At 40.2% G+C, this 19,584-nt stretch overlaps 1 protein-coding gene across 27 annotated transcripts in view; it reads left to right on the forward strand.

Moving 5' to 3' along the window:
* Positions 1-19,584, forward strand: part of ABI2 (abl interactor 2) — a 136,059-nt gene that overhangs the window by 43,733 nt on the left and 72,742 nt on the right. For 8 of the 27 annotated variants that reach the window (XM_082260733.1, XM_082260734.1, XM_082260731.1 and 5 more), the window contains exons 2-6: positions 9,475-9,642; positions 10,399-10,575; positions 15,784-15,801; positions 17,814-17,911; positions 18,852-19,001. In XM_082260733.1, the coding sequence (XP_082116859.1) occupies positions 9,475-9,642; positions 10,399-10,575; positions 15,784-15,801; positions 17,814-17,911; positions 18,852-19,001 (611 nt within the window). The remainder of the gene's footprint in view (positions 1-9,474; positions 9,643-10,398; positions 10,576-15,783; positions 15,802-17,813; positions 17,912-18,851; positions 19,002-19,584) is intronic. The other 19 variants (XM_082260747.1, XM_082260746.1, XM_082260732.1 and 16 more) reach the window with 3 other exon arrangements.

Below are 19,584 nucleotides of genomic sequence, written 5' to 3' on the forward strand. Positions count from 1 at the left end.
TTGAGACTTGAGCAGTATATGGTTAAAGCCCAACTCCAGATGATGAGATGAGAAAATTCCTCCTTGCAGTGGGGCTGCACCTGCAGGCTTGTTTTAGATTTTACTTACCCGATCCTCTGCTTCCGTGGCAGGCAGCGCTCTTCAATGCTCTGGCTAAGAAATGTTCTTCGGCATAATTTTGCCCAATGCAGAACTATGGTCCCTGCTTTGGTCTTGATGATGTGAGGACCTTGGAGCATAGGGGAAGAAGACACTTGGTGGACTAGTCTGAACCCACGGAGGATTGGTAAGTAAGGGATCTTTTTCATGGCTCCTGCTGCATCAGCTAAGCCAGTGAGAGCAGGAAATAAGGGGAGAGAAGAGCTGCAGATGTGCACAGCACTGGTTCGAATGAGTGCTCAGGTAAATAAAAGGGGGGGGGGATACTTATGCCTAAATATTTTTTAACTAAATGCAAGGTATGCATTAAAGATGTTTAGACTTTAGAACCACCTAAGTTTCCCTGGAGTTGGCAAATGCCTTGTATCTTATTTGGAATACATGTTTAATGTTTTACCTGCCAAGGTATTTGTAATTAGTTTACATATCAGAAAATACAGTGCAACGCACATACATGTATGTAGATGGCAGAGAACTTGTGAATGTGTGAGGAGCAATGCCTCATGGGGAAATGTAGTCCTGGGCAAGAGAAGGAACCAATTGATTCTAAAGGCTGAGTTTTTTTTTTTTTTTTTACCTTGCTATATACCTTGCTTACAATCGCTTTAAGGGCTTTGTGCAGGGAAGATCAGCATCTGAACCCAGAGAAGGTGGAGGCTGATAGATGTATATGTAATGCCTTATATCACATTTAGAGTAAAAGTTTACTAGTATTGTGCATTATATTTAACATTTTTATATCCATGAAAGAGTCTCAGCTGTTAGTACTACTTTAATAAATAAATGTTATTTTCCCCTCTCCACCCTTAATATAGCTTCATGTTTGACTCCCAGCTAAAATATCCTGCATATCCGACTTCTAGGCAGATTTTATATATATATATATATATATACACACACACACACACACACACACACACACACACACACACACACACACACACACACACTTCACAGTAAAAATTATAATTCTATTACAGTAGCAATTATTTCTTTTAACCCCATCATGACAAGGGATAAAAAAAGCATGCTGCTGCTACTAGAGCTCTTATGCTGCCCATACATGTATTGGATTTTTGGACAAAAATATTTGCATCTATATTTATACAAAAATGATGATTTGTATATTTGTTGAATGGACAAGTGTTTGAAAATTCCACTTGCTTTTAACATTCATATAACTTCTAGGCAAAAACCACATTCACTATTTGAAGATTCGTTTGATAGAGAGGTTTGCCATTCTGCTCCTTCAAATTTTCCTGTCACTGTGGTTGACAACGAACACCAAATGGACCCCAATAATGGTTGTAAAATCGGATGAATGTTTTTAAAAATGTTCTAAAAAAATGTAGTTTGTGTATGGCCAGCATAAGTGACAGCAGGCGCAGGGAGCTTGTATCAAACTGGCTGCCTATTAACAAGGGAGTGTGTCATGAATATTGTATACCAATCCGGTCTGAAAATTTACAAAAACGTGTTTAAGGTCTTTTCAGATTTTAAAAATGTTGGTCTCGGAGTCTGATCTGTACCACATTCAAACCTCCAATATTACATATATCTGTCTCAGAGTGGATTAAATATCAAACTATATAGCTGGATATTTATATTTACCATTGCATATAGATATTCAAGAATATTAACAAAATTATACACCAAGCTTTTTTTGTTGAGGTTTTTATCAGATTGGTCGATTAATCGAAACAATAATCGGCCAACTAATCGATTATAAAAATAATCGTTAGTTGCAGCCCTAGTATATTTTGCCTTCCCTGTTTCTCCCTCCTCCTCAGTATGCCAATTAAAAAGTTAAAATAAAACTGTCTCCGTTTGTATTACCTTGTTTTAGACATAATGGCATCACTAAGTCTTCTTCTGTATGCAATGCAGGCAAATAATGGCAGGTAGGGTGGTGCTGTAATACCTTTCAGAAGACCTCACAGTACCCTTCCTCTTCTCTCCTCAGCCGTGATGCTAACAGTGGGTTAATAGTTTGATGGCAATAACTCTGAAGGTAGGATGAGGCTGCACTGACATATATTTTTAGGGCAGATGAGAGTTTGTGATGGACTGTAGCAACTGGTTATAAATAATTCAAGATAACTAATCACTATTTTCCCTAAGAATGTTCAGTGTGGGCGTCTGGTAAAGTCTCATGGTACTTAAAGCCGTAAAAGTTATCTGGTCCTTTAAGTTGCTATTCTAGTCATTTTTAAATAGGTATCCTTAGCCCCCGTTCACACTGGTACGGCTTTGAAATCTTGCAATTCAGCACGATTTCCAAGCTGCGCATCAGTGCGATTTGCACTGCTTATTTCATTATGAATTTAACAGATCTCTATGTCAATGAAATCTGCAAAAAGTAGTGTAGGAACCTTTTTCATAATCACTGTGACATGAATCTGGACGACATGAATGGTTCCATTGCTGGCAATGGAGTGCAACTTGTCATGTGACAATTGTCATTTGGAACTGTAAAATTGCTAATGGGGGCTTAGGGTTTATAAATCTTTTCATATCTTTTAGAAGCTGTTTCTTATCTGTTTAGCAGCTAATTAATTGCTTTTTAATTGCTGACAATGTAAAACTAAAATTTCTCTGTGGACTCCTCTCTACGAAGCTCTTTGCTCTGCAAACTGGTATTTGCATTCCTATAAAGAAAACTGTAAAAATAGCTGCTGATTGCAATCACAATAGCAGTTTGAATATCTTGCCATTTAATATACTGTATACTTTTTTATTTTCTCCTTTTCAAAACCGAAGTCAAGGTACAAAGATTTTCCCCTATGGCAGTGCTTATCCTAACTTGCGTTTAGCCCTTACTCACATGTAGCATAATGTCGGGCGTCGTGCATATGCAGTTTTTATTGCCCTTTACGCATAGGGCAGCCTATTCATTTCAATGGGCTACCCTACAACTACAAGTGACAAACGTGACAGCGAAACAAATGCACCTTTTTTGAGCTTCACCCATTTTTAACCATAATTTGCTATAAAAACACAAACCTTGCTTGCCATGTTTGGGGTGCCGTGGACAATGAGGCTAAAGCCCCGTACACACGCACAGATTGTTGGCCAACCGATCGGCCGTCTTTTGTCCAGTGTTTGTTTGTTTGTTGTTTGAAATGTGCTCTAGACTTGCACTGGACTTTTGTTGGCCAACAAAAACCAACTTCAGAAGTGATGTCATGTTCTGGTTGACTTTCCATGTGTTTTTTCTTCTCTGAGCATGCCCAGTCTTGCTCATCTGATTTTTGTCTGCCGAAATCTGTACTGACTGAGGAACAATCGGCCGTTCTTTGTTGGCCAACAAAAATTTTATAGCATGCACACCAGATTTTTTTTCGGCCGAAAATTCGCAGTTGGTTGTCGGAAGCATCATACTAACAAGCCTACAATCGGCGGATCGGACGTTGGCCGACAATTTACGGCCAACAATCTGTGCGTGTGTATGGGGCTTTAGGCTGCATTGACACTAGTGTAGCTCAGCTGTGTGAGTTTGTTCACAAAAGCACAAAAAACACATTGTACTTGTGGTGCTATTCATTTTTTTTAATGGTACTCCAGACATAGCGTAATGTTTCAAAAAGGGGCATGAGCTTTTTTGCAGCTTGTAGGGCAGCCTATTAAAATGCAGGGCTTAAGGAAGCTAACGCTATTGCTTCATCCTGTAGAATACATAAACTTCCCAATCTGTGTATGTACCATTTGTGAGGTTGGGTGTGGTGCTCAATGCAGGTGCATTGTAACAAAAAGCTGAATTTTTTTTTTTTTTTTTTTTAACAGACTCAGTTCAAACAAACACGTTGCAAAAATGAAACATGCTGCTTTTAAACTTTACAACACATCACCGGGTGCTGCAACACACGTTAAAAGCGGAGTTCCACCCAAAAATGGAACTTCCGTTATTTTGCTTCCTCCCCCCCCTCTGGTGCCACATTTGGCACCATTCAGGGGGGAGGGGGAAAACGGGTACCCGTTTTTGACAGGTACCCCTTCCCCTCTTCCAGGACACTGCGCCCCGGCCTTCCATCCCGGAAGTTCGGCCCCCTCCTCCATCCCCCGCTGCAGAGCCAATAGTAATGTGCAGCGGGCTTCGCGCATGCGCGGAAGGGAGCCTCAAGGCTTCACTGCCGCGTTCCCTTACCGGCAATTGTGGCGGCAGCACCCGACATTGCTGGACTCCAGGACAGGTAAGTGTCCAAATATTAAAAGTCAGCAGCTACAGTATGTGTAGCTGCTGACTTTTTTAATTTTTGGAGGGGAAGGCAGAACTCCGCTTTAAGCCTTGGTTTACACTATTGCGATCACAGACATCGTATGTGATTTGCACACATTGCTGTGCAAAATGTGCGCTGCGAGTTAGCGATACAGTTTTATATGGTTGAACTCACATTGCATTCACATGAAAATGCTGCAGGAACCTTTTTTTCCCGCACTGGATTTGGATCGCATGGGTGTGAATTCACAGCGATCTGTAAACTTATCTGGGGGCGTAATTAACTTTTTATATTGACAGCCGCAGCAGTTCATACAGGGCAGTGTGAACTTGCCTGCAAGGGAGATGCGATGGTTCCCGCATTACAATAGTGCGAACCCAGGCTGAAAGAAAAATACTGGGAGGGGAATTTACTAAAACTGATGCAGACAGAATGGTGAACAGATGTGCATTGCAACCAATTTTTATCTTTCATCTTTAATCTCCTGCTGACCAACCTCTGTACTTTTACTGCGGCAGGTCGGCTCTGTCCCATGAGCAACCTGTACGTTGCTTCGATAGACAGGTAGTAGGGGCGTGCTCGTCGATTGGCCACAGGGGGAGCAAATCAGCGGGCGTCCGCTGGGCACCCGCGAATGGCGGTCTGCCAATGTAAACACAGCAGACCGCTGTTCTGTCAGTGATGAACACACAGGGATCCGGTGTTCCTCCTATTTAGGAACACAGATCTCTGTGTTCACCCAGCAAGTCCATCCCCCACACAGTTAGAAAGCACCCCCTAGGGACACACTTAACCCTTTGAGTGCTCCTGGTGTTAACCCCTTCACTGCCAGTGTCATTAGTACAGTAACACTGCATAATTTTAGCACTGATTACTGCAGTAATGTCACTGGTCCCCCCAAAAGTGTCAGTTAAGTGTCCGATCTGTCCGCCGCAATGGCGGAGTCCTGCTAAAAGTCGCTGATCGCCACCATTACTAGTAAAAAAAAAAAAAGAAATAAAGGACATTAATCTTTCCCCTAGTTTGTAGACACGATAAATTTTGTGCAAACCAATCAATATACAATTTTTTTTTTTTTTTTTACCAAAAATATGTAGCAGAATACATATCGGCCTAAAAATGTGATTTTAATTTCTCTATCGCTCATTGACAGACGTAGTCCTCGGTGATACAGCACCTTCGGGTTATGTTGCCTCCACAGGAGCAGGACTAGACAGGAAATTAAAAATGCTCTGGCCACACCCTAGGGGCAGTCCCAGAGAGGGTATATCCTCTCTCTCTCTGCCTCAGCAAATCAGCAAGTCCTTGGTGCGGAATTTCATCCAGGGGGTGCGGCACCTGGCTCCACCAGTCCGCGCGCCCTTACCGCCCTGGGATCTTAATTTAGTTTTGTCGGTTCTACAGAAACCTCCCTTTGAAAACATCAGGGAGATTCCCTTGTTTACTTTATCCCAGAAGGTGGCCTTCTTGGTGGCTATCACTTCTGCTCGCAGGGTGTCAGAACTGGCTGCATTATCATGCCAGTCCCCATACCTAGTGATTCATAGGGATAAGGTAGTACTTCATCCTAAGCCATCCTTTCTTCCTAAGGTGGTTTCAGATTTTCATCTGAATGAAGATATTGTACTACCTTCCTTGTGTCCTCAGCCCAAGCATCATCGGGAACATGCGTTGCATTCCTTAGATGTGGTTCGGGCAATCAGGGTATACCTGAAAGCTACGGAATCATTCCGTAAGACGGATTCACTTTTTGTGATCACGGATGGCCCCAGAAAGGGTTTGCCTGCATCTGCCGCGACCATTGCCAAATGGATTAGACAGACGGTGGTACAGGCTTATTCTATTAAGGGTCAGAGTCCTCCGTTCCCTGTTAGGGCGCACTCCACTCGAGCGCTCAGTACTTTATGGGCCTTTCGCCATCAGGCGTCAGTGGTCCAGGTATGTAAGGCGGCCACCTGGTTGTCGGTACATACCTTTACAAAATTCTATAAAATTGATGTGACCGCATCGGCGGATGCCTCATTTGGCCGCAAGGTTTTGCAGGCCGCAATTTGAGGAGACCGGTGGTCTACCTCGAGAGTTTTTTTCTGTTTTGAAAAATTTCTTTTTTGTTGAGTCTCATCATTAAGGATGAGCATTGTAAACTTCTAGTTGGCACCGGTTGGGCCTTCTAGATTGGGATTTGATTTCCATTTTCCCACCCCTCATTTGTGATACTGCTCTGGGACGTCCCGAAGGTGCTGTATCACCGAGGACTACGTCTGTCAATGAGCGATAGAGAAAAATGGATTTTTGTAAAATCTTACCGTAAAATCCTTTTCTCTTAGCTCATTGACAGACCTAGTCCCCGCCCCTCTGTTTTGGAGTTGGGTTGGGTTAAAATCTCTAAAGACTGCTTTTTGACATAACTGATTTGCTGAGGCAGAGAGAGAGGATATACCCTCTGGGACTGCCCCTAGGGTGTGGCCAGAGCATTTTTAATTTCCTGTCTAGTCCTGCTCCTGTGGAGGCAACATAACCGGAAGGTGCTGTATCACCGAGGACTACGTCTGTCAATGAGCTAAGAGAAAAGGATTTTACGGTAAGATTTTACAAAAATCCATTTTTTTTTTTGTTATTGGGAATATTTTATAGCATAAAGTTAAAAAAAAAAAAAAAAATATATATATAATATTTTTAAAGAATTGTCGCTCTTTGTTTATAGTAGGGATCGACCGATTATCGGCAATGCCGATTATATCGGGGGCCAATATGCATTTTCCCCGAAATATAGATTACCGATATTTAGGGAAAATGCTGTACCAGAGTGATGCCTACAGCTAGAGGCATCACACCGGTACTGGCGTCCATAGCCGGCTGTCTTGTAATGACAGCTGTTGCGGGTCTCCCGTCCCACCAGGAGATCTTGGCATCCTACCTGCATGGCCGCCGAAGAGAAGACCTGATCAAAGCCGCATTTGGCTCTGATCGGGTCTCCATGTAAAAAACCCGGTGGTGAAGTACCTGTGGAAAAAAAAAAAAATGTTTTAAATGTGTGAAAATATCCGCCGATATCCGATGACCAAAATATCGGTATCGGTAATAAAAAAAAAAACTAGTCACTAGTTTATAGAGCAAAAAAAAAGAAAAAATTGGAAAGGTGATCAAATGCCACCAAAAGAAAACTCTATTTGTGGGGGGGGGGGGACATCAATTTTATTTGGGTACAGCGTTGCACGGCCGTGCAATTGTCAGTTAAAGTAACGCAGTGCCGTATCGCAAGAAATGGCCTGGTCATTAAGAGGGTAAAACCTTCCGGTCCAGTAGTGGTTGAAGCTTAAAGGAATTGTAAAGTCAGAAGGTTTTTTATGCATGAAGATATAAAACCTCCTGAGTGTAGCAGTCTCCCCAGCATCCCCTAATACTTACCTTCGCCGCATCTCTCTCCAGTGATGTCTACGAGGCCCTTAGCTGTCCGGGATTCTCCCTCCTGATTGACTGAGACACAGCCACGGCACCATTGGCTCCCATGGCTGTCAATCAAACTCAGCCAATTTGGGAGAGAGAGGGGGCAGGGTGCTGCAGCTCGGCCTGAGTGACCCCATAGCAAGCTGCTTTCTATGGGGGCACTCAACAGGAGGGAGGGGCCATGAGCAACGAGGGACCCGAGAAGAGGAGGATCCAGGCTGCCCTATGCAAAACCAACTGCACAGAGGTGGTAAGTATAACATGTTTGTAAAGTCTTTTTTTTAAAATTACTTTAAGTGAACCCCACCCCCTCCCCCCCCCCCCCCCGCCCCGAATAGAATTTATTTTTGGGTGTGCAATTTCCATGCTTGTTCTTTATGCTAAAAGCCACCTCTATCCAAAATTAATACTTTGACAGCAGCAGCAACTGGACATACACTAGGACAGTGATGGCGAACCTTGGCACCCCAGATGTTTTGCAACTACATTTCCCATGATGATCCACTACACTGCAGAGTGCATGAGCATCATGGGAAATGTAGTTCCAAAACATCTGGGGTGCCAAGGTTCGCCATCACTGCACTAGGAGAACGAGTAACAAGCGGAGCAGAGGTTAAAACTGCCACCTATCCTCTGTTATTGTTTGTTCTTGAAGGGTTCTTCTCTACAGCATTCTGGCAGGCTTTTTTTATTTACTGTAGCTGCTTTCTAAAGAAAATTATCTGAGGTTGGCCACACATGTATAGATTTCTCTAGTTCAGCTGTGGACTGAATAAGAAAAATGTAATTGAGTCCACCATCCTTGCTAACAGTACGGAGGGAGAAATCTGCACTACTGACTATTGCTTCCTGGCATCCTGTTGCTATCATAATCATCGAACAGTGACTGAATCTGGTAGGTCATTGCTTGACCAAGAAATTTCAACCCGGTATAGTCGTGTATTTATTTTTTTTTTTTCAGTTCAGAAGAAATTGAACAATTTTTGAGCCGCACATGGCAGGCTTAATGCTTTGCTCGCTTTTTTGTTTTAATGCATGTCATTACTGATTTTTATATACAGACTGTGGCTGATATTTTATCTAAACAGTTACAGTACTAAACATAATGCTTTTCCCAAGACCACCTGCTCTATTTCTTCCTTGTCACCTTCTCTCCTGCTTATATCCAGAACTGTTCCAGAGCCTCTTTTATTCTCTGGAACACTATACCCCAATATGTCAATGTTTTGTCTCCTCTGCCTGCCTTTAGACAATCCCTGGAAATGCATCTCTTCAGGGAAGCCTGTCCCCCCTCTACCTAACAACTGAACTTTTTTTTTTCCTCCTCCATCCACTTCTCCCCACCCAGTTATTACTTGATGTACCAATGGTGCCTCCTGTTTAGATTGTAAGCTCTCATTCTCAGGGCCCTTTTAACCCTCTTACTGTATCTTGTATTGTACTGACTCCAGTTATATTGTAAAGTGTTGTGCAAACTGTTGCCACTTTTACAAGTTCAGTAAAATGTTTGCAGGTTTAAACTGAGCCGTTTAAGACTGTTGTAAATGTGGCACAGAATGGTGGAGTGCCTCTTGCTTTTTCTCATACAAGCAGGTTAAGAACATTTTGTAAATACATTTTGTAATTACTCATTTGGCTTTCTTACTTTCAGTCTGCAGATAAGCAACGAGCCCTTGAAGAAACCAAAGCCTATACGACACAGTCCTTAGCTAGTGTGGCTTATCTCATTAACACCTTGGCCAACAATGTCCTCCAGATGCTTGATATTCAGGCTTCTCAGCTCAGAAGGATGGAATCCTCCATCAATCATATATCACAGGTAAGAAGAGACACCAGTGTTGCATATTGCAGGGTTGGTCAAATTGCAAGAGCCAGGTAGTTGGTGTACTTAAATGTTATACCAGATGTCTTTTTGGAGCTTTTCCTATAAAATGTACTCTCTATGCTGTATGTGGGCAAAATCTTTGTTGTTTTCGCTCTTTAAAAATCTTGTAGGTACTGAAAAATACTTGTTAAAAATGCGTTTGGCTCCCAGCTTCCTGTATACATAGCATACAATTCTGCTTCTGCTGCACTGGACTCCCAATGGTTTTCTGCCCTCTCTTCTTTTCTACTGGACTCCATCAGCACATTTCCTACTCCCGATCTCAAAAAACCTTAGCTTAGCATTTACCCTCCTTTTTGTATCAGACAGCTGCTGTGGTGTGTGTGTGTGTTTTTTGTTTTTTTTTTGGCCTGATTTTCCTTAGGTAATAATAATAATAATAAAAAAAAAAAAGACAGAAGATATACATGATTATATACCACCAAATGAAGGCCCAACTTGCCCTGCAAAAAAATGGAATTCATCTGGGGTGCCTTATTTCTTATTTTTAAAGGGTGTCTTGAGTAAAAAAGTTTGAGAAATTCTGTGTTCGTGCTATTTGATTTAACTGATATGTTTTTACCATAGTATTTGTTAAAAATGGTAGGTACTAAACTTGCCCCTACAATTATGGTTAGTAAGAACTCAACAACATCCCATGTAATGTTTCTTGTGGTTTAAGTTTTATGATAACATTGCTATAATTTTTAGACAGTGGATATTCATAAAGAAAAAGTTGCAAGAAGAGAGATTGGAATCTTGACAACGAACAAAAACACTTCTAGGACGCACAAAATAATTGCTCCAGCCAATTTGGAGAGACCAGTTCGTTATATACGTAAACCTATTGACTACACAATGCTTGATGACACTGGACATGGGGTGAAGGTATGTTGAATTTCCTTTATGGTATTAAGAAGTGTTCTGATGTATTGGCGTTTAGAAATTGGGCGTAAAGCATAATGTTGGACAGTACAGACCACAGGATGCATAATCACATTTGGCCCAATAATCTGTTTTGCAGCTTTTACTGTATATCATAGCTTTGAGTTACTTGAGCACTAAAATACCTCTGTAATAGTGTTGTATAAATTTTTCTTGTCATTTGTATTCCAATAATTTTTGGCAAAACAGACATCAAGCTGAGACTGGGAGTGTCGTTGCAATGAACCAGTCATTAGGTCCCGATATATCAAAGTAACGTCATAAAACTTAAGGCTTCCGCTCAAGCGCCTGAAAGTTCATTCAGTGTTTTTTGCGTTGGGTGCTGACTAGGCAGGGGTCTGACCCACTCCTCACATACTGAGTATATGCATAGAGAAAGGTCCCAAACACTGCACACCTAGCAAAGCCATTGAAAAAACAGGTGAAAGCAGCCTCATCCAGCCTTATTTAAAGCCACGTCCCCAACATGGTTTTTGTTGTGTTAGAAGTTGATTTGAAGTGCACAGTAAGATGATTTTGGAAAAAGTGATATTGATGCTCTGGGATTTGCGGTTTCTATAAACATGATTTTGATCATTGCTGCAGATTAATTCAGTTGTCATATACTAGCTGTCTGGAGAATTATTGGAATTTGGTACTGCTTTTGAAGCTATGCCATTAAGAATTGTCAGCAGTGATGTAACCTCTGCCATTAAATTTCAGCAATTTTATTATCCTATATCATTTTTCTACCTTTGTTGGGACTGAGGACAGTATAACTTAACACTAATTATATATGGATGCAGTAACTGATTTGGTGTTCACGATTCCAATATGAAAATTCGATATTAAGATAAGTACCGTATTTTCCGGCGTATAAGACGACTGGGCGTATAAGACGACCCCCCTAATTTTCATCTACCGGTAATACTTATACTTAGGTTACCTTGGAGATATTATAGTCGGCGTATAAGACGACCCCCCATTTTTGGGGGATTTTTTTGAGGTTCAAAAGTAGTCTTATACGCCAGAAAATACAGTACTTTGAATAGTCACGTTGACATTCTGATGGCAATCAGTTGCTGCAGATCCCTGTTCTAGATTATATTTTAATTTATTGGTTAGATGTAGTCCTATATTTTCTGTTGCACAGTATATACACTGTTCATTTTAAAGAATATATTTATAGAAAGTTTTTGTGTTTTTTTTTATTTTAGGAAAGCTATATAGGAAAACTTATTTTGAGGTTTTTCTGACTGTTTAATGATTTTTGGGTATCGGAGTCTGTTGGCCACCTCCTATATTTTTAGGGCTTGTATTAAATTAGTTCACATTAGTATCCTGTAGTCACAATGGATGTATGGAAATATAAACAAAAAAAAATATTTGCGCAGGTAGACAAACCAAATATATAAGTGCAAGCTGCTCAACAGGACCAAATGTGATAAATGTGATACAATAAAAAATGTTGCCGCACTAAACATAGCTAGTGAGTAAACAAGTGTCCATAAAATGTGAAAAGCTGGTGCTGTTCTAAATCGTGCAAGTGAGTTCCTTGAGGAACATCCAATAGAAGTGAATATAATCAATATACTTTCTGGTCACAAAAGTGCACCTCCACCGATAATCACATAAAATGCCATCTTACCAGAAGTCAGCGCTCCAAATGATAGGAGTCTAGACAGGTCTGATATGTAAGTGCAGAAGATCCAAACAACTTCCGCTGTTTTGCTGCAGGTGGTGGTTCATGGCTGATTGTAAAGATTACTCCAAAGCCATGCCCATGAAGGAAAGCTAAAATGACTGCATAGTGTAAAACTGCTTAACAGTTTATTAAAAGGAATCTTTGCTAAACACTTACAGAAATCCAGTATAAAATGAGCATTTGTAAATCTAAAACATCCTAGAAGTTGATTGACCAGTGTGTAGGGTTGGCGTGCGTAAGTAACCTCATGGACATGGACTCCAACCGATGCATTTAGTTAGAATTAATGTAATCTGGGGCATAGAGGGTAATTAGAAAGATTTTGGAGAAACTGTCCCCATATTTCTCATGCCTCCAATTTTTTTTGAATGCCTGAACAGAGTTTGCAGAGGCCTGGAGAGACCATCGCTCCAAGGATAGAGCAGCGATTGGCAACCTTAAAGAGGTGGAGATCTACCTCAACAACATGGAAGAAGTCAAAGATGACCAGGCAGTGTCACCTAATGTTGCTTTTTCAGTGCTATAATTGTGATCATTGCACAGGAATTCAAGGTTTAAATTGCCTCCTCATCACCTGTCAAACATGCTTGAATCGCTTTTCAGAGGAGCAGCAGTAACTGCTGCATTTATGAATGAGCCCTTAGTTGCATTCAGCAGCAGCTTCAGGGCTCATTCAATGAGGTTGGGGGTGGTAAAACCCTGCAGTTGAGCTGCAGTTTTACTACCCCCCAGCCCTATCCCCTTTAGCTGCAAAGGCAGCAGCCAAGAGTATACACCTGCTGCAGCAGAAATTATACCCTCTGTCACTTTTGGTAGGCACTGTCTACCACCTGCCAGTTGTGGCCCATTCAATTAAATGTAGCCACTCTGCAAGCAGACCTGCTTGTGGGGGGTCCAAGGGGGTTAAAGCAGGTAGTGAGGAGGCGATAAAATGCCTCTTCACTACCTGCTTTACCCGCATGGTCGCTATACAGCGCAGTTTGCAATGAAGTGTGCTATCCTTGTAGTAGATCCTGGCATCTAGGTGCTAAACAAATAGCTCATGGTTTCTGATGATGATTCTGTGGGTAAAAAGTTTGAGATGCTCCCTCTAATCTTGCATGCCCTGCCCTACAACCAGCTCTCGCTGCACTTTCAGTATGTCAAACTGCAGCTAACTGACCTAAGATAATGAACAAATAACATGACCTGTGTTTCAGGATCATGCTGTTGCAGAGCAAATACAGCAGTTGCCTTCTGTTCTGCTTTTTTGTGTGGATGCTCTAAAACATGAGACAAATTTACAGAATGGAACGAATATCCGTTTACTAAATCTCTTATGGCTTAAAGCTTGGACAGGTAAAGCTGACTGCAAAAGGCGCCTCCTACGTACTGTATGTCCTTCCAAGGAAGGCACAGGTTTGGTTGAGGCATTTGACCAATTTATCAAACAGGTCGCTGTCTACCCAGGCTTCAACTTCAAAACCTAAAGCTGGCCATAGATGGATTTTTTTTTACGATCAGCTGAGCAGATTTCCGCGTCCATACAAGGGAGATGGATGGAGGAATCCCAAAAAATTGCCCACACTTTTTATACCAAGAACCAGTTTACTACACTGCTTCATGTTCTGTCTTTTAATGGCATGCTGTTGAAGCCCAGGTTCTGAGAGATGGGGGGCCTATATGATTTCATTTTTTCTACTATCATACAAACTAGAAAAGCTACCTCTTGCAAAGTTACCACTGCACTTGGAAAGTGTACTTTGCATGGTTCGAGGCAGGGAAATTCCATCTCAGGAATTGCTCCTTAAGACTCCTCCTGACCTTTCTCCATTGGGGTCTGGAACAGCATTTGGCCTTGAGTTCTGTCAAAGGTCAAATCTTGGCTTTAGTTCTTTTTCATAGACCACTTGCCTCTGATTTCTTGATGTCCGCCTTTGTACAGGGTGTTGCGTATATAGTTCCAGCTGTACTTCCACTAGTGACAACATGGGACCTCGACCTGGTTCTGTTGGTTCTTTAAAGACCGCTTTTATACCTCTCTCAGCACTTTCCCAGAAGTTTTTTTTTTTTTTTTTCATTATTCCCATCAACTCTGCATGAGCAACTTTCTTGTGGAGATTTCTTTCTTGTTCCAAATAAGCACAAGATTGTATTGGGGCCTGTCTTCTTTCTTTATATGGTGGTCTTTTACTTTCAGATAAGCCAGTATATTGTCCTTCCACCTCTTTCCTGCTCCAGTTTTCCTTAGTTTTTTGGATGAGGCGAGAGCTGTTTGAATTTACTTCTTAGCTATGTCTTATTTCAGGCTTACTCTCCTGTCCTCTTTCCTGAGGGTAGTTGTAGGGGGCGACCTGTCTCTAATTTCAGCATTTGTAGGTGAATAAGGCAGCTCATCTTTCAAGTGCATAGGCTTAAAGGACAAGATTCGCATTTTTCATAATACACTTTTCCAGTGGTTCTTTGAGCTGCAAGTGGCCACTAGTTTTGCTTTATTGCGGGCTTGTAGAAAGGGTGAATCTCCCCAACAGGGTCACCGACACCAAAAAAACCAACAGGAGTTAATCCCTTTTCACTTTTCCAAAACAAATACATTTTTTTTTTACCTTTTTTAGTTATAATTTAAAGTGGTAATTAACCCAAAAGTAAACATCATATTGCAGCTTGCCAATTTTGGTGATCTGGCGAGTAAATCTGTTGCTTTTCTAAAGAACACGCTCTGCTGAAGGTGTATCAGTTACAGGGATGAAACAATTAACCCTGGCAGGGGTGCTTACAATGATTAGCAAAAACACTTGCTGTAACTGCTTATAAAGTGTTAACTGTAGTTTGGCTTCAATTTGACAGTGTATTTTAATCTGCTAGTGCATCTAACCTCTCCCCCCCACCCAAACTGACCATTCTGCTCTCCAAATGTGCTCACTGTGTGCCTTCAGAGTAGTGGCATTCTAATACAGGTGTGTTACTGGCCAGATTATCTGATGAAAACCGAGTGAAAAAAGACTAAAAAAAGAACTGATGCTGCTGCTGCATTGTAATTCATATTTGGTTTTGGATTTAATACTGAACAATTAATAAAACAGGATTTTTTTTACTTACTGTTAAATCCAATTTCTTGACTTTCATTAGGGACTTGGGTTTTATTATCACTTCTGGCATTGCACGAAACTGAAGCATGTTGGGAGTGGGAGGGCCATATACCAGCTGATTTAACAGCTTTTTGGTTGCCAGCTTCTAGTACTCCTGTAGATGGCAGTATAATCCTTAGAACTCCTTACACCGTGTTCCTTAAATTAACCCCCTAGAAAAGGTATTTGTGGTAAGTCAAAAATCCTGTTTTGTCAGTAGTCTGTGTTGTATAGGTGTGCTAACCAATTTTGAAATTGCAAATTGCTTTCCTGATTTGTTTTTTTCTTTCCTTACTTACTAATCATGACCAGTTTTAACTGCCTTTCTTTTCTTCTTGTGTGCTTCATTTATACGTAAAGTGGTTGCTTAGATTTAAGGTAAGACTGTAGGCGTGAATGTCTACAATTTTATGTCTATAGACAATAGCCATCATAAGATATGGGTCGTAAATAAATAAATACTATTCAGATGTTGAACATTTCATTGCATTTTTACAGTAACTGCATTAAAAATACTGTATTGCATTACTGTTTTAAATATTCTGATGCAGCCCTTTTAAGAGTCGGTTCACACTAGCGCGACTTGTCAGCCTGACAAGTCGCGCTCCCTCGTGGTCCATTGACCGCTACAGGACATGTTCTAATAGGAGCGACACAAGTCGCTCCGACTTAGAAAAAGGGTCCTGTACTACTTTGGGGCGACCTCGGAGCGACTTGCATAGACTTCCATTATGTGAAGTCCCTGCAAGTCGCTCGGAAGTCGTGGTGCATGGTAATGCACAAGTCGCCCCCGAAGTAGTAAGGAGTCGTGTCGCCTCAGTGTGAACCGGCTCTAAATCTGGGATGTTACACTAATTCATTTACAAATAACCAGCAATGGTACTTGCCTCTGTGTTGATTCTGGAAGGAAATAATCCAGAAAGCTAATTAACTGCACTTCTAAATACACTCCTTTCATTGTTAACCCCATTACAGGAAATGGAAAAACACAACAATTTTAGTATCCTCAATGATATAAATGCCTTATTTATTTTTTCCACTTTAGACATGTCACAAAATACATATTTAATATCGTACATATAAGCTATTGTTTTGATAAACTTGAAATTGTACTGAATAGTGCATCATTTTTTCTCTTAGAATTTTATGTCTATGAGATCTGTATCCTGCAGTAAGCACTGTGGTGTTCTGGCAAGTGCTGCATTTTTCAGTCATGAGTACTGGTTTGTTGGTGCCGTTTTGAAGTAGATAGAAGTAAAGTTAACAGGTATCATGAAGCAATTCAGCTTATTGTTCAGATTACACAGCAGAATATGTTTTACAATTCTTGCTAAAAATGAGCTGTTAAAGATATGAGTAGAGAAGGCTTAGAAGAAGTGTTTCCATGGAGAAAAATGGAGTGGGTGGGGACTTCCAGTAAGGGCACTTGTTACGACAATTGAGAGAGAGATCGAATTTCTCATACGTTGACGTGTACCTCTTTTTGTAAAGGACAGGAACTAGAGACACCCTCTATCCAAAACTAAGAAAAAAAAATATTTTGGTTTTAGATATGTGTTAAGGAGCTTTTTTTTTTTTTCTTAACCATATACAGCAACAAAAGCCCTAAATACCCATCTTACAAATAGAGTGAAGAGACAGATATCACCTTATTTTGTTCCTTTTTTAGTGCCCTGTGATAGCCTAGTAATCTCTTGAGCTGTTCATTTTATCTACACACATATAAGATTTGTAATTTATTATTCTTACCCCCATATCGGAGTTATTATAATTATTGAAAATGGAACAGGTTACTTAAAATTTTTGTATGACTGAATACAACTTTGAAAGTGATGTGATGCATTCTGTAGTTTCAGCACGTGGTCTTGGTCTTCCGATTTTTTTTTTTTTTTTTTTTTTTTGGATGAATACTGTACTGATTAAACGAATGTCATACGTTCTGGTATTATACGGGAAAAACGTTTTGTGTTTTGTCCCTTCCTTTTTTTTTTTTTTTTTAAATCCAATCTATTAATCGTGTATACTAGGCATTACTGAATACTTTGTTATGAAAATTAAAATCTTCAGAAAAAAAAATTGCAAGCACGTTTTTGTTGTTCAATATTTAGAAATCCTAAAGAAAAAGTTAAGTGGTGTTGGTACTTCACTTAATTTTTTCTATGCATGTTTGTAAACCATATTGAACACCAAATGCGCTTGCATACTTTATTCTGTAACTTCTTCTCAAATTGTCTTTTCAGTTGCGGAATCTCTTCCTTGAACATTTTAAAATTGACAATTGAAAATTCAAAGTGTTGTGCTTTCTATTAAATAAATTCTTACACTTTCTACCCTCTACATCTCCATATGTGTTAAATTCTAATGCAGTATTGTCTTCCATTTTTATCTAGGTCAGTACACAGAATATGAAGATGGGTGGATTGCCACGTACCACTCCACCTACCCAGAAGCCCCCTAGTCCACCAGTAGCCGGCAAAGGAACTCTTGGGTAATTATTTTGAGGTCATAGTACAGGGAATTCTGGAGTCATCACAGATGCATTGTATCCTGCTTAAGCTTAAAGGCTTCCTGGCTGTTATGTTGCCTAAGTAGTTTTCAGCTGATTTTATATATATTTTTTTATATCTTTTCAAAGGAAATGTTTAAATGTTTCATAAACATTTCAAAGTCTTTGTCCCACAAATATTTTAAATTCTGTTGCTGTTGTGTTATGTATATGCATGTCATTCTTCCCCACACTAATTGTTCTATGTTTGACCCCCAGAAGGCTTATCTTCTGCATGTTAAAAAGAACAATTATTATTTTTGAAGCCAGTTATAAATACCTGTTTTTCCTGCCCTAAATTATATAAGCAGTCAAACAATTGAAATAAAAGAAATGGTTTACTTTTCCAAAAAATCTAATTCAAGGACATGCTTTATGCACAAATTTTACTGCTTTGCCACTGACAGATTACACTGTCTTCTAGGCATACAATTTATTACATTAAGTCAATAGCTTTTGTAGACTTTCCCATTGGAAAGATCACATTATTGAATTCTTATCCTATTTCAGCTGACAACTAGTTCCCCCAGATCATTTTTGTCTACATCACATTTTTAATTTCAAAAATTTCACTGTGGCAAATCCCTTTTTGTTTGTGGAATTACAAACCTGAATGTTGCCTGAGTTCTAAGTTCTCAACCAATGCTCTGCAAATGTTCTAGCAGTGAAGGGGTTGAAACGTATGAATCTTAATTGAGGTTCGAGTCAGGCCTGCATTCTTTTTCATTAGTTTTACAAGCTGTTCAAAAGAGGTTTGATTACACATAAACCCCTCCCATCACAAGATTGAGATGTGGTGCTGTAACACGTTCATCCTAATGTCCCACATTTTCGGGATATCATCTAGAGGTTTATTTTTTACTTTTTGTTTTTCTTCTTGAAGGCGACATTCACCTTATCGCACACTGGAGCCTGTGCGTCCCCCTGTCGTTCCAAATGACTATGTTCCCAGCCCCACACGTAACATGGCTCCCTCACAGCAACAGAGCCCTGTTAGAACAGCTTCAGTCAACCAGAGGAACCGCACATACAGGTATATCTAAGCTATATAAGCAATTGTGCCAAATGGTGGCTGGCGTATTCCTATAATCAACTCACCATATTTTATCAGGTTACTGAAGTCTGTTTTCAGTTAGTGCTAACGTTTAAGTCCTAAATAAGAGGAGAAAGACCCACATTTAATTTACTGATCATGACGTTATTTTCATTATTGGACATTGGAGCTCACTGGCATTTTCATCTGTGTAATTTTGCACAATCCAAATTGTATACCAACTCCAGCTAAAATAATATTTTTTTTTTTTGTGGTGTAGTTGGTGTAGTTTCGTTGGCAACTAAAAAACAACCTCTTGGCCCACTGAAATGTAGTTTCTTTTGTCTACTTTCAGAAAGACAAGGAAATAATCCATTCATTTTTTTTTTCAGTTTTCTTTAACCCACTGCCATGCTTTTTGAGGGCATCCCTTGTAAAAATGGGGCTTTTTGCTAGATATACACACCCTTAATTTACAAGCTTCTTCACTACTACAGAGCATCAGAAAGTATTTGGCACTGCCTGTGCTTGAAGATTTTGTTTGTGACTAGTGTTTTACCATTTTTGTGTGTGATGTATTTTT

This window comes from Pelophylax lessonae (genome assembly GCF_965119305.1).
Source record: "Pelophylax lessonae genome assembly, chromosome: 6".
NCBI lineage: Eukaryota > Metazoa > Chordata > Amphibia > Anura > Ranidae > Pelophylax > Pelophylax lessonae.